The sequence below is a fragment of the Desmodus rotundus genome, chromosome 2 (assembly GCF_022682495.2).
Source record: "Desmodus rotundus isolate HL8 chromosome 2, HLdesRot8A.1, whole genome shotgun sequence".
In the NCBI taxonomy this organism is placed as follows: Eukaryota; Metazoa; Chordata; class Mammalia; order Chiroptera; family Phyllostomidae; genus Desmodus; species Desmodus rotundus.
The window spans coordinates 51,229,901-51,248,089 of NC_071388.1; the positions used below are offsets into that span (position 1 = coordinate 51,229,901).

Here is an 18,189-nt window from a genome sequence, read left to right on the forward strand (position 1 = left end):
ACTTTTCTTCTTCTGTAAAGGAGACTCAGAAGCCAGGGCACAGCAGGGATCTCTCTGCAGAGTAACCACAACCCCACCTATGAATAGGGACAGTCTCAAACTCCTAGAACTCCTATCCTTCCCTGCAATGTACACACACTCAGAAGGCGGCGACTGGCAGTGATGTAGGGAGAAAGAGGAAGGACAGAAAGGCTGTGCTCACACCAGCAGGCTGAGGGGACATGACCATTTCCCATAAAAACCATAGTGCATGGAAGAATCTGGGTTCAAACGAGGCCTTCACACCGCCCAGATCCATCACACCATAGCCAGCCTCACAGTCCATAGCAGACGATGCACGTCTTCTGCAGAACCAGCCGTACCAGCAAACACCTACCCAAGCACAAAGGCCTATCACAAATCTGCCTTGTCCGGGATTTCTAGGACCAGCAGTTAGCTCCACAGCTTCTGTCTCCTTGGAGGGCTCTTTTTGCACCCATGGATGCTACTTCACTTCAAACTTACCATGTCCTACATGATATTAGCTTTTGGTTTGGTCTTCCCAACTATAAATAGACTAACTCCTTAGTCTTATAATTCACCATTTCCAACAGACCTCCTGACACTTAATATTTGGCTCTACATTGTAACTGACTGATAGGTTTCTACAGTCACAGACATAAAGTTATATGGAATGCTCTATTTATTTCCTTCAAAAACCCAAAGCTTAAAAAAAAAAGAAAAGTAAGAAAATGAGAATTAAGTAGGAAAATAAATGCAGAGAGGGAAATATTCATGTAACTAAAAACCAAACAAATGTATAAAGACAGAAAAAAGAAATGCCGTTTCATTCATTTACATTTTTATTTTGAATAGCTTCAATCAAAAAAGATTTCATAAGGTTATTTACAGTGCTGAATGTACAATTATGAATGTATGTCTTTGACATCAGGGTACCATTCTTGAGCAGCAATACAATTTTAAAAATATAAAGATGCAGTATCATTTCTGATATAAAGTTTCTTAAAAAAATTCCAAAGTCTTAGGGAATTAACAAATCATAACAGGAAGTTAACTATTTATTAATTTAATGTGCACATAATTACCAAATTTTAATACATTAAAAATATGTGTAAATACCCAGACTGTACAAAAATTAACATCCCATATTTTGTTAAAAGTTCCCTACCACCTCCCACCATAAATATACAAAAACCTGTTTTCAGATGTCAAAATTACATGCAAGAAATCTTAGACTGTTTTCTAAAGCTTGAATTTTGCTCCTCTCTGAATACTGAATGTATAGCCATTCTGGAAGCAGAGTGTATAAACACCGACATTTTACCATGCATTTGAAACTGCGCAGTGTTTTCATAAGCAAGGAAAACAAAATAAATATAGTAAAAACTGCAACAGTTTTGTTTAAATGCACGTGCAATTTGGAAAGCTTTTGAATACAAGGACTATAAAACTAATATAAAAAGTATATATTTTGTTGTTGGCTTAGCCATTTTTATTCAAGCATTATTTGCAGCATTGCTTTATAGCAGTTGGTGCTAGAAGATACAAAACATAGTTACCACTATTTATATTTGAGGGGAAAAAAAATCTTTTAAACAACCCTGAGGGAGACACACATTAAAAATCTTGTTATTTATTTAAAAAGTTAAAAAGTTACATATCATTATTTAACAATTACTTTCCTGGACATTTCTGTCCTTAAGTATGTGCATAAATAAAATTTAAATCAGCAATACTTATTAATACACCAAAATAATATATGTACAGATTTTAAAATTTAGGTCTGTATACACTCAAATAATTTAATGTGAAATTCAGAATCAAAATTACTATGTAATGGTGACCTACAGGGAGAGGACTCTCTCTATGGCACTGAGTAGGACCCACACCTATATTCACAGACATTCTTCAAATATTCTGGAAGCCATCAATTACAACTTGAACAACCACTTAGTCTACATTCAAATCTAATTTCCTACAAATGCTTTTCCACCTACCTAAAAACCTTATTCCTTTTAAAACAACATGGACAGACAAGATATAAAACCCTTATAAAATCTAAATGTTAAAAAAAAGGGAGGGTGTAAAAAATATAGCTCTTTACGATCATGCTCTTAAAGATGGTAAATACAATCTGATAATCGGGTTTTTAAGCTGCTACTTAGCAATTACCTTAATTATATGCTTCAGTATTTAAATCAAAGAGTAAGATTTACAGTTTTGGGATATCACTGAAGAATAACACTTGTACATGTTGAAAATGAATGTGGAAATTATAAAACAATCAAAAGCGTTAGTAACTATAGAAAACAGTGCTAATTCACAGCTCAAGAGGTCTAAGATGCATAGCTTCATAGAATCATCCATGGGACAGCTGTCCTTATCATCTAATGTGTGTTCATACCGTTATAATATTTTCTGATGGAGAACTTCGATTGCATTTCTGTAAGAATCATCAGCGGCAACAGCAATAACGGTGGTCCTGAGTGTAACTTACATTTTTCTATAGTTACCAAACATCACTCATATCACTGCACCATAAAAAATGAGAACCATTTGATTCTACAGTTCTGGGTAACGTTTGATAAATTGGTAAGTACGTATCAGGAAAATGATCAGCTGGAAATGGAAAGCACATGCATGCTACTGGGTAAGGAAGAACATAGACTAACGCCAGAGTTCTAGCAGTTTAGTGTCCATTTACGGCAATACCAGTTTCCTTGTGTATCACAACTGCGGGCTTTGTCAAACTGCTGGATCTTACCTATAAAGGCCTTCTTAAAGTCACTTTCACTTTGTTTAGAATTTAAACGTTAACCAGGCAAAACGGAAAGGTGAAAATATTATCCACATTTCTTTTGGTTCAAGAAATGTCTAATCTTTAACTTTATTTCCATTTTAATTTTCTCCAGGAAACAATTACAACCAAAATACACTCTCGTAAAATTCGAATCCAAAACTAGGTAAACTCTGACCTCTGGCGCCACCTAATGGCATAAAACAAACTCTCACCAAGTTCATACTGTTTCGGAAAAATGGCAGTGGTTAAAACCACTCATTTTTAAGCCTTAGTATTGATAGGACAGACATATATCGAATCTTAAAAATTTTAGAAGGCAAAAGTCTAACTCAATAAAACTAAAAAATAAACCCACCTCACTCACTGTTATCAAATGTCTTTAAGTAATTTAAAAGGTGGCAAATAAAAAGGCATTTAAAATAATATAAAACCTGAGAGACAGAACAGGTATGAAGAGATAATCAGACAGATGGATCCACATCTACTGCCAAAAGAAATAATCTTTGTTCCTAGTGAAAAAGGCTTTACAACATTTAACTGCAGCAAATCATACGACCGACACCAGACAGCACAAGATGCATTTAATAATTTTGAGGGACATCTCAAGAAGGCAGTGAAGCACCTTACTGATTAGAAAAATAAAACCCAGGCAATTTGTATGGAAAATATAAAACCACAAGTGGAAATCACCTGAGTTGTTCTACAAGCAACACCATAAAACTCATCTTAGCTCCAGGCTATCAAAGGAATCTGGTGTGTGTACATACAGAATTCTTTGGAAGAAATGTTGGAATCAAATGAAAACAGGGTTTTTACCTATTTCACTAGAGGCTAACATCCACTTTATTTCTCCATCACAAATTTAGGGCCTGTAGATAAATGAGGACATTTTCTAAGAGGGGTTGTGAAATTAATTTAAAGGTGTAAACTAAGTCTCAAAAGCTAATGTCGAAAACCTTACCAAATACCAACTTTCTTCTTATACCTTATATAAAAGAGTATCACTGAGAGTAACAACCAAGAAAAATGTAGACACATATATATATATATAACACTCAAAGTTACTGAATGAAGAAAGAAGACTTCAGATTGATTATTAATTTAACTGGCAGGCCAATCTTATTTTTGTTTTCAAAGCTCTTAAATCAGCTACTGTATCAGAAGGATCATGAACTGAAACGATGCCATTCTGGCACACAGGATCAGGAAGTCCTAACGTTATATTCTGTTCAGCACTGCCGCCAGCACGCCAGCGAGGTGATGCACTGCTATGTTATGGTGATGATTTGACATGATCCATTTTCCTTAACTAAAGCTTTAGCCTCTGTTGTTGTTTGAGGTTTTGGTGGCCATTCCGGATCAACCAAGAGTTCCTGAGCCAGATACATGTACTTTGCTTTTGGTATCTTCTTCCTACAGTCCAGGACCCAGGACAAGCAGCACTTCCCCCAATGATCCACTGACTCCTAAGGAAATAAGGACAAAAGAATACCCTAGTAGGTTAAAGGCTGCTTGTTTTTAATGTTTGTTAAAGCACAGTACATCAACACACACACACACACAAATAAGGGGAAATGACTTCTGAGCACAAACAAATGAAAAAAATCCATGTAAAAAAGTCAGCTTTCAATTATTCAGGAACATTTAAGGTCAGATTTTTTTTAGTTATCAATGTAATTTACTTCAGTTAGTTTTATATACCTATCCTCTTCTCTATGGATACATTTAAAAAATAACGAATATATGGATAACACAAAACACCTAATGCATTAAGAGTAATGTTGAACGATTCAGAAAGGAAATAGTTTTAATATTTAATATGGCAACCTTCATACTCAATCCCAAACTATCCTTTGTACTGTTAGTCCTAACAGCTTAGCTACCTGATCATTTTTGAAAGAAGCAGTGTAAAGTTATTATTGTTACTGTTACCATTACCTTTCAAAGCGTGAAACGTTATGAAAATATTATCAGGTCAAAATTAGAACTTAGATCATGTTTAATGTCAATCACTTCTTTTAAAATCATATTTTTGTGAATATAAAAACAGTTTTATTTTATAATGATGGCTTCCCTTGGTGTTCCACCTTTGGAAAGAGGTACATAAAAAGCTATAAAGCAAGTACTATTTCGTAGTATTATTTCATTACAAACAGCTGTGCTATCATTGAAATCCTTCTAATCAATCCCAATGTTTTTAATGACTGTGATCTTAGATAAATAACTCTTGAAGAATAAGAAGGCAGAGAGTCCTTTGCTATTGTACAGAAATATAAATTCAATAGAGGCCTTCAAAATTTATCTTAATTAAAATTTGTGATAAATAAAACTAAACAATTCTAAAGTACAGTCAATTTTTAGTTATTTTGGCTGTTGCTTCTCCAAAGCAAAGTTTACACTCCAGGTCATTTTATTTTGCCATCAACATATAACCCAGGTCACAACTAGGTCTCACCTCAATCGAAGGGATCTCACAAAATGGGAGCATAACAAAACTAGAGGAGTGTTCAACTGCTTCATGAGCAAGAAATGCAGATTTGCTGTAACATATATATTCTGAACCATGTTTCTAAATTTGCCAATGGAGAACTGCAAAATACTTTAAAATGAAACCTCTTCCATATTTGGACTTGGCAGGCCTTCTCATTTTATTGAGACAACCATCAGGAACCCACCACTCCTTCCTTCTCCGAAACTGGCGTGGGCACGTGGCAGCACTGCCATCATGATAAATAAAACTACGTGTTCTTAAAGATCTGTTTGCTTTGTCAACACAGATCTTTGTCAGTACAGTAATCTGCACCGCTACTGAGAAATTAGGGGCAAAAACTGTGGTGACAAGGAAGGTATACTTTAAAATTCCGCAGGGAGATGGGGGGTACAGATTCTAAGACTAGTCATCTACCTGAAAAGAGAGTCACTAGCATCACCGTAAAAGGAGCCTGTAAGAAAGTATTTTGCATTAAGATACAGAAGAGACTAGATATAGGATTCTTCAGGTGACCCAAACAATTCCTTTCCAGTGCAGGCACATATAGAACAAACCTTAACATTTACTGTGATGCGATGGCTCACTACCTGGACCTATCTTTTTCCCCAAGGTGTTTAAGGTCTTCAATTTTATTGCATAAAAGATCATTGTTCCTAAATCAATCTGAAAGCCGTCACTTTTTATTTTATGGCATGTAGCACTATTAAAGGACCACAGGAAAAGGTTAATGGTGAATGTTGACTTTATGAAAAAGCAGAAGCATATAGGCCTTGTCTGTCCAGATGAGCCAGCAGGGCTGAAGGGCAATGCAGAGCAGGCTGAATTAAGGAAAGTCACAGCCAGGTGTATTCAAATGGAAGAAGACACATACACACATCTCTAAATCCACTGTTCCCTACCTGTGGAAAGTGAGGCAAGCAATAAAATTAAAACTAATTTCACTGCAAACAGAATCACAATTGAATAATTTTTCTTACATTAAGGTACATGTTTTAAAAATTCCCCATTTCCCTATTAAAAGCAATGTACACTTGTTATAATTCAGAGAAAATAAGTTAAGTTACAAGAAACACTAGGGATACCCCCTGCACTGTGATTAAGATGCACACGCTGTTCCTGTGCTCTCAACCCCCCAAACATCACACACAGGCAAGCGTAAGCTGACAAGCACAGACATACCACACACACCCTCAAACAAATATAATTCACAGGTAGAGAAAATAAAAGGTTCCACAGGAACGCTGGGTTGAGAAGTCAAGGGAGAGAAGATGTTGGCAAGAGGACACAGGCAAGCACTGTGCAACAAGAAAGCAAAGGGGGGGGGGCATCACAGGGCTGAGAACGAGCACTTGGGTCTCCCCAAACACGTAGGTGTAAGTCCCTGAAGCAGGAGAACAGAGGAGCCATTGTAACCGAAGCTTTGGGTTGCTACTGAAAGGACACCCTGGTGAAATAATCAAGCGTATCCTTCAGGAAGGGGAAAGAAGCTACCACAGACCAGCAGACAAACCACAAAGAACTTTCAAAAAGATCTACAGCTAAAATTCTCCTGCTTCTTAGACCATTACAAGCTGTTCATTAGAGAACCCCAATGCCTCTTTAATCTTTGCAATATCTTTTAGGAAATGTTTTCATGGGTGGCATGTAAAATATAAAGCCATGCTTAGAAGAAATGTTACAAAGGTACTATGATTTTCGTAAGTCTTCTTCCATAACAATCCTGAATATAAAATAAGGACAAGAAGAATTAGCATTCTATATAAATAAGCTTGAACAATATTCTAAGTGGCATAAAGACTACAGCTAAGACTCGGAATTTCCCCCCAAAAGGAAAACATAATCAGGCACATATCCTCGGGCAGGGTCGAACTACACGATTCTAGTTCCACATCTACCACTAAGCACCTTAGGTTTACCAGGCAGAAGACAAGACACCAGTGCTGCTCACCCGAGGACATTCCTTCATTGTTTTTAGAGACAGGGAGGGAGAGAGAGAAACATCAATGCCAGAAAGAAGCATCAATTGGCTGCCTCCCATATGCACCCAGACCAGGGATGGAACCTACAACCTAATTAACTGCCCTGACTGAGAACCAAACCTGCAACCTTTTGGTTACGGGACGATGCTCCAACCAACTAAGCCACACCGGCCAGGGCAGCAACACTAGAGCTTCCAAGTAAGAGAATATGCAGTACAGATCTGCTCAAACAGGGGTAAAACTGTATGGAGATGATGGGACCCTCCACTGAAAATTTGTCATTCAGTAGGTCAAGGGTGAAGTTGAAGGCTTTTTTTTTTTTTTTGGAGAACACTTTTGCTTGAAAATCACTAATATATCAAGAATTTTTTTTTTTTGTCGGAGAGTAAGTATTAACATTTGGGGGAAAATATTTAGCTATATAAAAGTTTTAAGTTTGATTATTTGCACGTGGCTTACTTAACCTGTTTTTAATTCGATTCAGGCCACTGAGCATCAATAAGAAAAACAATCACTAACATATATGATAATGGAAAAAATATAATAAAAAATAAATTTAAAAAATCAATTACTATGAGAAACAAATTAGTATTATGTAAAAATGCTTCCTGTATCTAAATTAGGTTAGCTGCATGAACATTCAATAGGCCAAGTAGAACACAATGTCTAGCCCTGGCTAGTGTGGCTCAGTAGATTGAGTGCCAGCCTGCGGACCAAAAGGTTGCCGGTTCCATTACCAGTCAGGGCACGTGCCTGGGTTGTGGGCCAGGTTCCCGGACAGGGGTGTGCAAGAGGCAACCAATCACTGTTTCTCTCACGCATCATGTTTCTCTCCCTCTCCTTCTCCCTCCTCCTTTCCCCCCCTCTAAAAATAAATAAAATCTTTAAAAAAAAAGAACACAATATCTAAAATGTCTACAATTAAATAAAAATGATACTTAAAAGTTTATTTCATCTTTAAAGAACAGAAGCTTTTTGGTATAGAAATAGTATGGACCTAGGTCTACATAAATCTAAATCTGAATTCTAGTTCTAACACTGTTTCCTCATCTGTGAAAATTGGGAGAATGAAATTAAAGACATTCCTGAACCTCAATGTTGTTCTAACAATAAGAGAGAACTCATACAAAATACCTCATACTATGTCTACCATAAAAAAGAGGTATTAAAAATAGTAGCTATTGTTTGTCTCCATTTTCTCATTTGATTATAGTATTAATTTACCTCTTTATGTTCCAAAATATGTGAGGTAATGTGGTATACAGTAGGAAAAACACTCCTCTTGAAATCAGAAACCCTGGCTTCAACTCTGAACTCTGCCATTCATCAGATGCAAAACCTTGGCAAGTGAACTGAATGTTTTCTTTATGTAGAAGATGAAGTTAGAAATGGCTTACAATTGGAAGGATCCTGGACATAACTGCACAGTGCCTAGCAGATCACCAGGTATTTTGGACATGGTTACTAGAGATTTCCAGGTGAGGTTCTTAACTTCCCCATTCAACTAAGACCTGAAGCCTAGTCCAGGATCTCTAGCTGTCAACTCAACTCAACTGTCCCCAGTATCTATGATAAGGGAGAAAAAGAAGAAACAGGAATTTTCTTCCCCTGACAGTAATACAGAGCGGGCTGGTTGTTTCAGTCTGAGAAGACTTCATGGAATCCTTGATAGTGAGAGCACAGAATGCACAACTGTGGAAATAGTTTGTGGTGCGGGAAAATTATGGAAGCTACAGAAGTTCTCAATCTGGATGTTGCCGGTCACACTGATCTTTTCTTTCTTTTTCACCTATGGCAGGGTTTTTCCAACCTGGGTACTACTGTCGTCTTGGATTATATATTCTTTGTTGTGAAGGGTTGTCCAGCACACTAAGAAAGATGTTCATTCAGCAGAATCCCTGGTGCCTGCCCAATTACATGCTAATAGCAACACCCCTCAACCCAAAACTGTGACAACCAATTGTGTCCAGGTACTGCCAGATGTCCCCAGGGAGTGACAGAGTGCCCCTGTTTGAGAACCATAGCCTTACTGTAATATATATGACTGACTACCTGGTTGTTGAAGGATCACAAATATGAATAGGGACACATTACATACATAAATGTCAGAAGACAAAAGTGTACCATTCTGTGCTAAGAGGTTACAAAAACTCTCTTTTTAAAAGCCAAAATTTTTAAAAACTGCTTTCTTAATTACGACCATAGAAATTGAAGCCTGAAGTTCGTGTCTGTGCAATGACTCTCAGAAGTGGGGAGCACAAGGGCATGCCACAGCCGCCTGCTCCAGACCACTCCCTCTGCCTTCTCTCTCTCCTAAATGCTTTAGAGCTAGGACTTCACATGAGAGACACAAACTCTTAAAAGTAAGGACAGATGCTTATTAACATTTTAAAAAATTAGATATAAAGCAAATGAGAGCATTTTCTGTTATTTAATTTTGGTTGAAAAGTAGAGGGATTTCCAATTCAAATGTTTTAAAGGAGCTTCATGATACCCAATTTTGACTAAATCAGGGTATAACTCCTCTCAGAACCTACATTTACTTCTTGTTTAGATCAACAGTCAAATATCTCTCTGGAGAAACTGAAAACTCAATGTAAATGTTTTCCTTGGCCTGAGCCTTACCCATACAAGTACCTCATATGAGGACTGATGAGCCCAAGCTAACACTTGGAAGTTATGTAGTGAAGGAACCAAAAGGAAAGAAATATAGACACAGAGGAGATTTGGCTGAAGGACTTGAGCCTGTAATACAACTCGGGTCATACCCACTATCAGGGACAGCTGGGCATTACACTGCTTTGAGAAAAAGAATCTGAAGCTGATTCCAAACTTATCATCGTTACCAACGATCACTATTCATCATAAAGCATTAGAAAGGAAATGGCACTCTCCAGGACCTCTTATAAAAGGACCTTAGGATATTACACTGGGCATTAAGCCTGCTGACTTACCAAAATAAAGCTCAGGAAGTTGGTACTTAGGGGAGAAAAAAGGCTATAAAAATGATCCAACTCAGCAATGCCAAGGAATCCTCTCGAACTCTAGAAGCCTCCTTGTGGCTCAATATGAGTAAAAGATTCGTATTTAGAAACTTTTAGTAAAAGATTTAGAATACATCACTCACCCTATAAACAAATGGGTAAGACAATGAGGGGGTGAGGCTTTGTATTATCAAGTTCTCTATAGCCCAAAAGCTGTAGAGCTGTATGTAATTCAGTGGCATCAGTTTAAAAAATAAGACTAACCTGTATTTTCTATTAAAAACTATATATCAGCACCTTAGCATCAGGAAATGGGTTTTATTCATCTGATTCCCTTTTCTTTCTTATCACACAGCTTGCATATTTTTCAAATAATAGGCTATTAATGGGCCCAAAAAGTCAAAAATCCTAAGCCATGGTTTGTATAAAAATGAGCACTGTGTGTCTGAAAATTTTTCTGAATGAGAGACATATGTTGAAGAAAGCCAAAAGGCCACCAAAAATTAAGATACAATAAAAAGATATAAAAAATAATTGCTGAAAAATGTTGACCTTTGAACTCTGATCCATTTAGAAATAATTCCCATAACTTTGTTTACACAAATCTCATTTAGCTTCTAATGGGACTTATAAAAACCCAAAACACAGAATTTAAGCCCAACAAAAATGGAAAAATTAACTCTCACCTCTGGGGACAAGGCCTTCACACACATACAAGATAAGGACTGAAATGGAAAAGAGACTTAGGAAATTTCTGAAGTCCTGAAAAGCTTGTAACAAAGGTTTGCCAGGCATTTTTTAGGACTCCTTACAAGAAACAAAATGCCAGGAACAAGGGAAAAGGTGGAAGCAACACACAACAGAACACCACTCTACAGAATGCAGAGCACACAACTGACAGAGCCTAGATACATGTGAAGAATTGAGAGCAAGTGCTGATTTCCAACCTGTGGTGGCTGTGTGGTGGTGAAGCAGTATTCTCCTTGTCTGTCTCGACTGAACACAACTTTCCAAAGGACCGTGTCAAAGCAGAAGTTCTGAGAGATATTCCAGTGAGTTAAGAATTAAAAATGACTAAGTCATTCTTTATTAATGTGCACATTTAAAAAGAATCACACAATGCTGAATCATTAGTGAAAAACATGATTTGATTTTTATATACAGAATTTCAGTAACATGGCTTTTATGACAAATAATAAATCATCATAAAAAACTTGATAAAATGAGACCTCTAAATTTTCCACAAAACATTACTTTTATATGGATAATGGGGTCTTCCCCATATTAAAATAATGCTTACAATCCAAAGTCTTTTCTTAGCAATGAGTTATTTCCATTGAATATATACAATTAATTCTATATCTATGAGTATGATTTCATCAGAGTCCAATACAAATAATTCTTTTGATAGTGAGCAAGAATAACAAATTACTAGGGATTATGAAAGGATTCCCTAAAAAATCTGTTTGATAAAAATATTTTATCTTAAGCATTTGAGTGAAAAGATGAACTTACACTATAGAAGAAGAAAAGCTTTTAAAATACAATGTCTTGGATGTACTTTCTGTTGTTCACACAATAGCAAAAACACATTTCCACCGGGCAATTTGAAAAGTTCAGTACCAGTACCATAATATCCATGCTGCACACTATGGCCCAAATTTAAATACCAAATCATCTTTTAGAAAGATAATAAATTAAGCATAATTTCCAAGTCAAGAACTATTATCGCTAAGGTATACATTTCACAAATTACCTGATTTTAATTCAAAATCATGCCCTATGAAATCCTTAATTTAAAAATCACAACTGTTATCTCCTTCCATTTCATACACTGCTACTGTAGGAGTGAATGATAACAGTTCTGAGAACATACAAAATTATACTAATAAAAGCAGGAAATATGAGAACTCCGTAGCTCCTTTTATAGAAGTGGATCTAAAGGTACACCTAACAGGAGAGTAGTTCCCAGGGCTCAATGCTAAGATTGGATAGATTCATAATGTTCATTATTTTGTATTCTCAATAAACTCTCTTGTTAATATTTAATATATTTCATGGAGAAAGCCCCCTTCCTTTTCCTTCTTTAAAAGGGGAGTTGTATTGTACATCTAAGGACTGGGTATTGCCCACCCACTCTGATTTCTTGGCCACCAGTTTATGGGACACCTGAGCACCAGTCCACACCCCGCCCCAGCCAGCTTGGTGGTTTCCTCTTTATTAATGGGCCTCTTACATTCCCTCGCCAATTCTCAGCACCAATCCTCTCTCCATTCTATCAATCACTAATTCCTGCCATCTCATTGCTTATTTTCTCCAATCTATATGTGTGCACCTAAGTAATATCCCTTAATTAACGAAAAAGTTCAGAAGGGCTTAATGAATTTAACTAAAATAAAACTGAAATTTTGTGGGCTTCCACAGTGCCACCTGTCCTCTTCCCCCATTATCATTAAATCACCAAGAATCCCAAAGCAGCAGGGCAGACATCTGATTATCTTAAGTGCTTACCTCCACCATGACAGATACAAGGGCATTGACAAGAACAATGATGAGCATAGTTATACGCCACTGATATGGTACACACACTATCTGTAAGACAAAAATTTGTAAGTTAAAACTACAGTATTTAGTTGGTATTTACAGCATTATATCATAACTTCAAAATTAAATGAATTCCTATTATGTACCAAGCACCTTCACATAGAATATCTACTCGATTCTCAACAGTGCCACAAGGCAGATATTATGTCCACTTTTCCGATGATAAAGCTCAAAGTGTAAATAACTTAAGGTTAAAAAATTATTAAAGTGGTTGCGTTTAGAGTCAAATCCTAATCACTCAGATTCAATAACCCATGCTCTACCAGACCATACATTTCTAACCAGTCCCTATTTTAAAATAACACCCTGTCTTTAAACAATGAGGCAGATACTGATTTAATAATGACGTATTACTCAAATATCTATAACTGTTATAAAGACAAGTTCAAAAAGAACTATACAGATCAATTCAAGAAATATGATCTAAGTTTTTACTTTAAAATCTGTGATTAATTTCTAAGGCCTAAAAAAGCAAAAGAAAAAAAATCTCATGCATTCATCCTTTTAGTTAGCAAATGTTCACTGAGTGAATACTTAAGATACTGTGATAGATACTGAGGAGTGATACGATCTAATGTTGTAGAAAAACACCTATGACTCTAGCAAGAAGCATTTGAGGGGTAAAGACTGCTATAGCAATCCAGGCAAAAGACGAGGGTAGCTTAACCAGAGTGGCGGGCATCATACTAAGAACTATATATCTGGTCTCTATCCCTGGTTCATGACACCTGGCCCTTAAAACTCTTGTAATTTTCTCAGTGATGGAGGTGATAGAAGTGTCTCATACAGAGCTTCTAAATCCCCTGGGATTTCCTGGGGATCAGGAATGTTTTTTGTTCTAATGAGGCTACTCTTAGTGGGCTCCTGGATAGCAAACCTCTCAATAACATAGAACAAAGGAAAATTAAGTCTGATCTTACTCATTCAATCAGAAGCAAATATTCTAAACAAAACCAGAGCAAACAAATCCAGAGAGTATAAAAAAGAATTTATCAAGACAAAATTGGGTTGATGGAATACAATATTAGTTCAACGTATGAATACCAGTCTAACTATAATTCACCACATTCTCTAGGAAAAAAAACTGTGTGATCATTTCAGTAGCTGTAAAAAAAGCACTAGATAAAACTAATCATCTATTTTATGGCAATCACATTATGGAAGGAAGCTTCCTCAACATGACAGACAGGATATACCAGAAACCTACAGCCCATAATATATCCAATGGTGAAATATTCGGCTCATTTCCTTTAGAGTGAAGGACAAGACAAGCATATCACTACCATCACAACCAACATTAATAAAGTTCGTAGACATGAAAAACACATACAAGGTGTAAGTACTGAAATGTCAGAAACAAAACATTTGTCGTTTACAGATGATGACTATCTAAAGGAGAAAATCCAAGAGAATCTCAAAATGTTTAGAATAAATTTTGACAAGCCTGCTAAATACGAGATGAATATACAAGACATCAGTACTGCTTACACCAGCATAAAAGAATTAGGAAATGTAATTTTAAACAGGTATTTATCAGAGGAATAAAAATAATAATACCCCAGAAATAAATCTAACAAAAACTCGTATTACAACACTCAGGGAAAAAAAGCTGTCACACTTTATTGAAAGACATACAAGAAGACCTAAAGAAATGTAAAAAAAAAAATATTGTTCATAGAAAGGGATACTAAATCAATTTTTACTCTATTTCCAGTAACAATTCCAAGAGGGCTTTTCCTGGTACTTGACAAGCTAAACTTAAAGTTTGTATGGAGGGGGGAAAGCTCAAGGGCAGACAAAACGGTCATGATGAACAACAATGAGGTGAGGAGAGGAGTCCATGCATCCAAATTTCTTATACTGTCCTGACAATCTGGACAATGTGGTACAGGCATGGGGAAAGACAGAGAGAACTAGAGAAGAAACTTCAGAGCCCCTATCAGGCAATGGTACACACATGAAAAACTGAGAGGACAGAGACACCACTCACTGAAGGATCAGTGGAAAAAGATGAGACTATTCAACAAATAATAGTGAAATAAATGGGCATTTATGAGGAAAACAAAGAAATCTGATGCCCATTTCAAAGGCTATATATAAAATTATATAGAGAGATGAATTTAAAGACTATGAAAGAGAAGTATCTATATAATTCTGATAAACAAGTCTGCCAAACTAAGACACAAAAAGCACAGAACATAAAGAAAAAATTGTTAAGCTTGGCTACTGTAAAATCGTAAAATTGTTTTAAAGAAAGATATTATAAACAAAGGAAAAACCACAAACTGGAAGAAGTTATTTATCACATACGTAGTCAAATACATTAGGAACTCTTAAAAGTAAGAAAAAGACAACATCCCAATAGAAAAAAGGGTAGAAAACACGAATATGCAACTCACAAAGTAAATAAAAATGGCCAATAAACACATGAAAAAACACTCAACCTCATTAGCAATTTAAAACTTATAATCTGCAAATTAAAACCATCATGATATAACACTTGACATCCACTAGACAAGTGTGAGCAATGATGTGTAACAATGGATCTCATACACTGATGAAAAGTATAAACTGGTACAATCACTTTGGAAAACAACTTGGCACATTTGAGAAAGCTGAAGAGCACAGGCTCCAATTTACACTGCAACAAACCAGAGAACCCTTTCCCCCTAGTGGTACAGCAAGGTAGAGTGGGTGGTAGTGTACGTGGTATTTTATCTCTGACGTTATTTAAAATTCCCAGCATATGGTGATATTTTAAAAAGAGAGACTTTTAGTGGGCTTAACTGCTGTACTTAAATTCTCTACAGCAATGCACCATGCTCTTGATATTTGTACCTGGGATGTACCCATCCCCACTCTGATTCACCACCTCTCACTCCCCCACACTAAGAGACATGTACAAGAATGTTCGTAACAGCCCTGTTAATACAGGAAAAGAAGACAACTCAATTATTTACCAACAGAGAATGGAAAAATGAATTATAGTATAATCCTACAGTGGGACACTACATAGCAGTAAAAATGAAGTGCGAGTACCAGCATGGATGAATCTCAGAAACAATGCTGACAAGGGAAAAAGCAAATCACAGAAGAACACAGATGGCAAGACACCATTTTTATAAAGTTCAAAAACAAGCAAAACTATCTTTTATGACTTCATACCTATAAATATGAAAGCAAGACAATGAGGTTAAAATCAGAACAGGGGTTCCCTCAGGGTGCTTGGACAACGGCTCGCAACAGTGCCTTGTGTTGGTGATGAAACCTTTTTCAGGTTTGATAATGGGCTTAAGGGCGTTATTTTCTTATTATTATGCTTAACAACTTAAATGTGTGCATATTCTCTTGTATATAATAACTATTTCATCATTCGCAAGAAGTAGGTTGAAAAAAAAAGAAGTAGGTTGGTAAGGGACAGATCAAGTAACAGAATCAAAGTTTTTTGTTTTTAAAGATCAAGAGACATTTATTTGTACACAAAGGAAAATGGAACCAAAAGCAAACTGAAGAAACAAGAAATAAAAATAAAATAGCAAGTAGAGTCAATAAAAGCTACTGTTTTAATTATGTTATTTTTTTATTCATTAGAGGGTATTTTTAGATTCATATAACTGTATCTTAGAAAATTCAGAAAAAAAGAGGTCCTGGAGAAAAGAAGCATGGAAATTTAGTCTCTTTCCCCAGTAAAGTAAGCGTAGAGGGATAGATTTTAAGCCATCGCAAACATCAAGAAGTCTCATTTGTTGTGTAAATTAATACTAACGTGTCATTCTCTGCTACTGTCCCAGATATTATCACTGCTCGGACAAGCAATAATATTGATGTGCTTAAATTAAGCCTTACCTGAAGAACCTGGTCAATAGAGGCAACTGGATGCAACATGATGAGTAATATGAAAGCATACAAAGTAATCACAGACACAACAAAAAGATCTGAAAAATAAAGTAAAACAATTAAATGAGAAAGTTCCTTTATATAAAATGGAGTATAGTAACAACTGGTACACTGTCAATACTGTCAACCCTAAATTTGGTTTTGAACTCCGAATGCTTCTATTTAGGTTGATGATGTTACAACTCTACGTTATCTCCTAGAGTGTGATACATCATTCAGGCCCAAAGGATTCATTTATGTGATATCAAAATAAACCGCATTTTAAGAAGTCAGAGACAGACCTTTATGGACATTTATTTGTATTTCTCCCAGATAGCTCCTATGTAAGATAGTCAACAGACAACTCACAAATAGGAGACAAGACAATGTATGGCAAAATGAGATAATCATTTAAACATGTATGGAATGACAATTACTGTTGATTGTAAAAAATGCTGAATAACATTTATTTCAGTGCTATGTATGATATAATCCTAAAAAGAGGCATTCTAAGTTGAATGGAAGTATATTTCTATTACGTGAATTCCACTTTTTCATTTGACTTCTTCCCTGAAAATATATCCACAGAAAATGTTAGCTAAAACCTAAAAACCGAGTTGATTTATTATTTTAAATGTGGGCCACCCCTATGGCTGACTGTGAAAGCTAGGGATAGTATATCCTACCCAACAGCACTTCGAGTCACTTTTCCAGCTCGACAAAAACCCTTTCTGCTCTTGGCCCTCTTATTAACTGTGTGTGCACGTGCACGCATGTGCACAAGCACACCCTTAGACCACAAGCCACGGAGGAGGCTCAGCAATTTCCTGGGTACAGTGATGGGCCTAACTTTCACCCCCTTTTTTTCTTTGGTCTGGATATTTATTTACAAGTTCCTACTTGAGATCAGCTTTAAACTCAAACTTTACTAAGACCAAAACTTTATCATGAAGCCTTCATATTGGATAAAGGACTCAATATCCTATATTATGAACTGTAAATGAAGGGGTCTCAACAGTAATATTAAATGTGGGAGTCATTTATAAATATAAACTTTATTACATGTTCAAAATTATGGGCCAATATCTACTGTTCTACAAAACACTATTATAAACACACATATTGTTTTCTAATACATAAGTTATATGGTCATTCAAATAGCTATTGAAGTCAGTTAAAGAAAAAGTGTTTAGAAAAATGCCAGTTGTAAGTACACACACACACAAACTAAAAAGAAAAGGACAAAAAGAAATGGTCAGAATACAAATGCCAAAGAGATGTGGAGACAGAACTACTTTTGTTTCAATAAGAATGTTTTTCAAATTCTATCGCATTTTCACTGTTATAAGCAAAAATAGATTTGCAATCTACTTCCCGGCATGTTGCAAGATGAAAAAATTTACTCAGGCACAGAAACTGCTTACATCTACCTCAACACTGTTTCTCATATCTTCA

General features: G+C 36.0%; 1 protein-coding gene across 9 annotated transcripts in view; it reads right to left on the minus strand.

Moving 5' to 3' along the window:
* Positions 1 to 819: 819 nt before the first annotated feature.
* ATP13A3 (ATPase 13A3) overlaps positions 820 to 18,189 on the minus strand; it is an 85,470-nt gene continuing 68,100 nt past the window's right edge. For 7 of the 9 annotated variants that reach the window (XM_053918223.2, XM_053918229.2, XM_053918227.2 and 4 more), the window contains 4 exons: positions 16,705 to 16,793; positions 12,766 to 12,846; positions 11,202 to 11,291; positions 820 to 4,266 (listed from right to left, as the gene is read on the minus strand). In XM_053918223.2, coding sequence (XP_053774198.1) covers positions 4,069 to 4,266; positions 11,202 to 11,291; positions 12,766 to 12,846; positions 16,705 to 16,793 — 458 coding nt within the window. In that variant the 3' untranslated portion in view covers positions 820 to 4,068. The remainder of the gene's footprint in view (positions 4,267 to 11,201; positions 11,292 to 12,765; positions 12,847 to 16,704; positions 16,794 to 18,189) is intronic. The other 2 variants (XM_053918230.2, XM_053918228.2) reach the window with 1 other exon arrangement.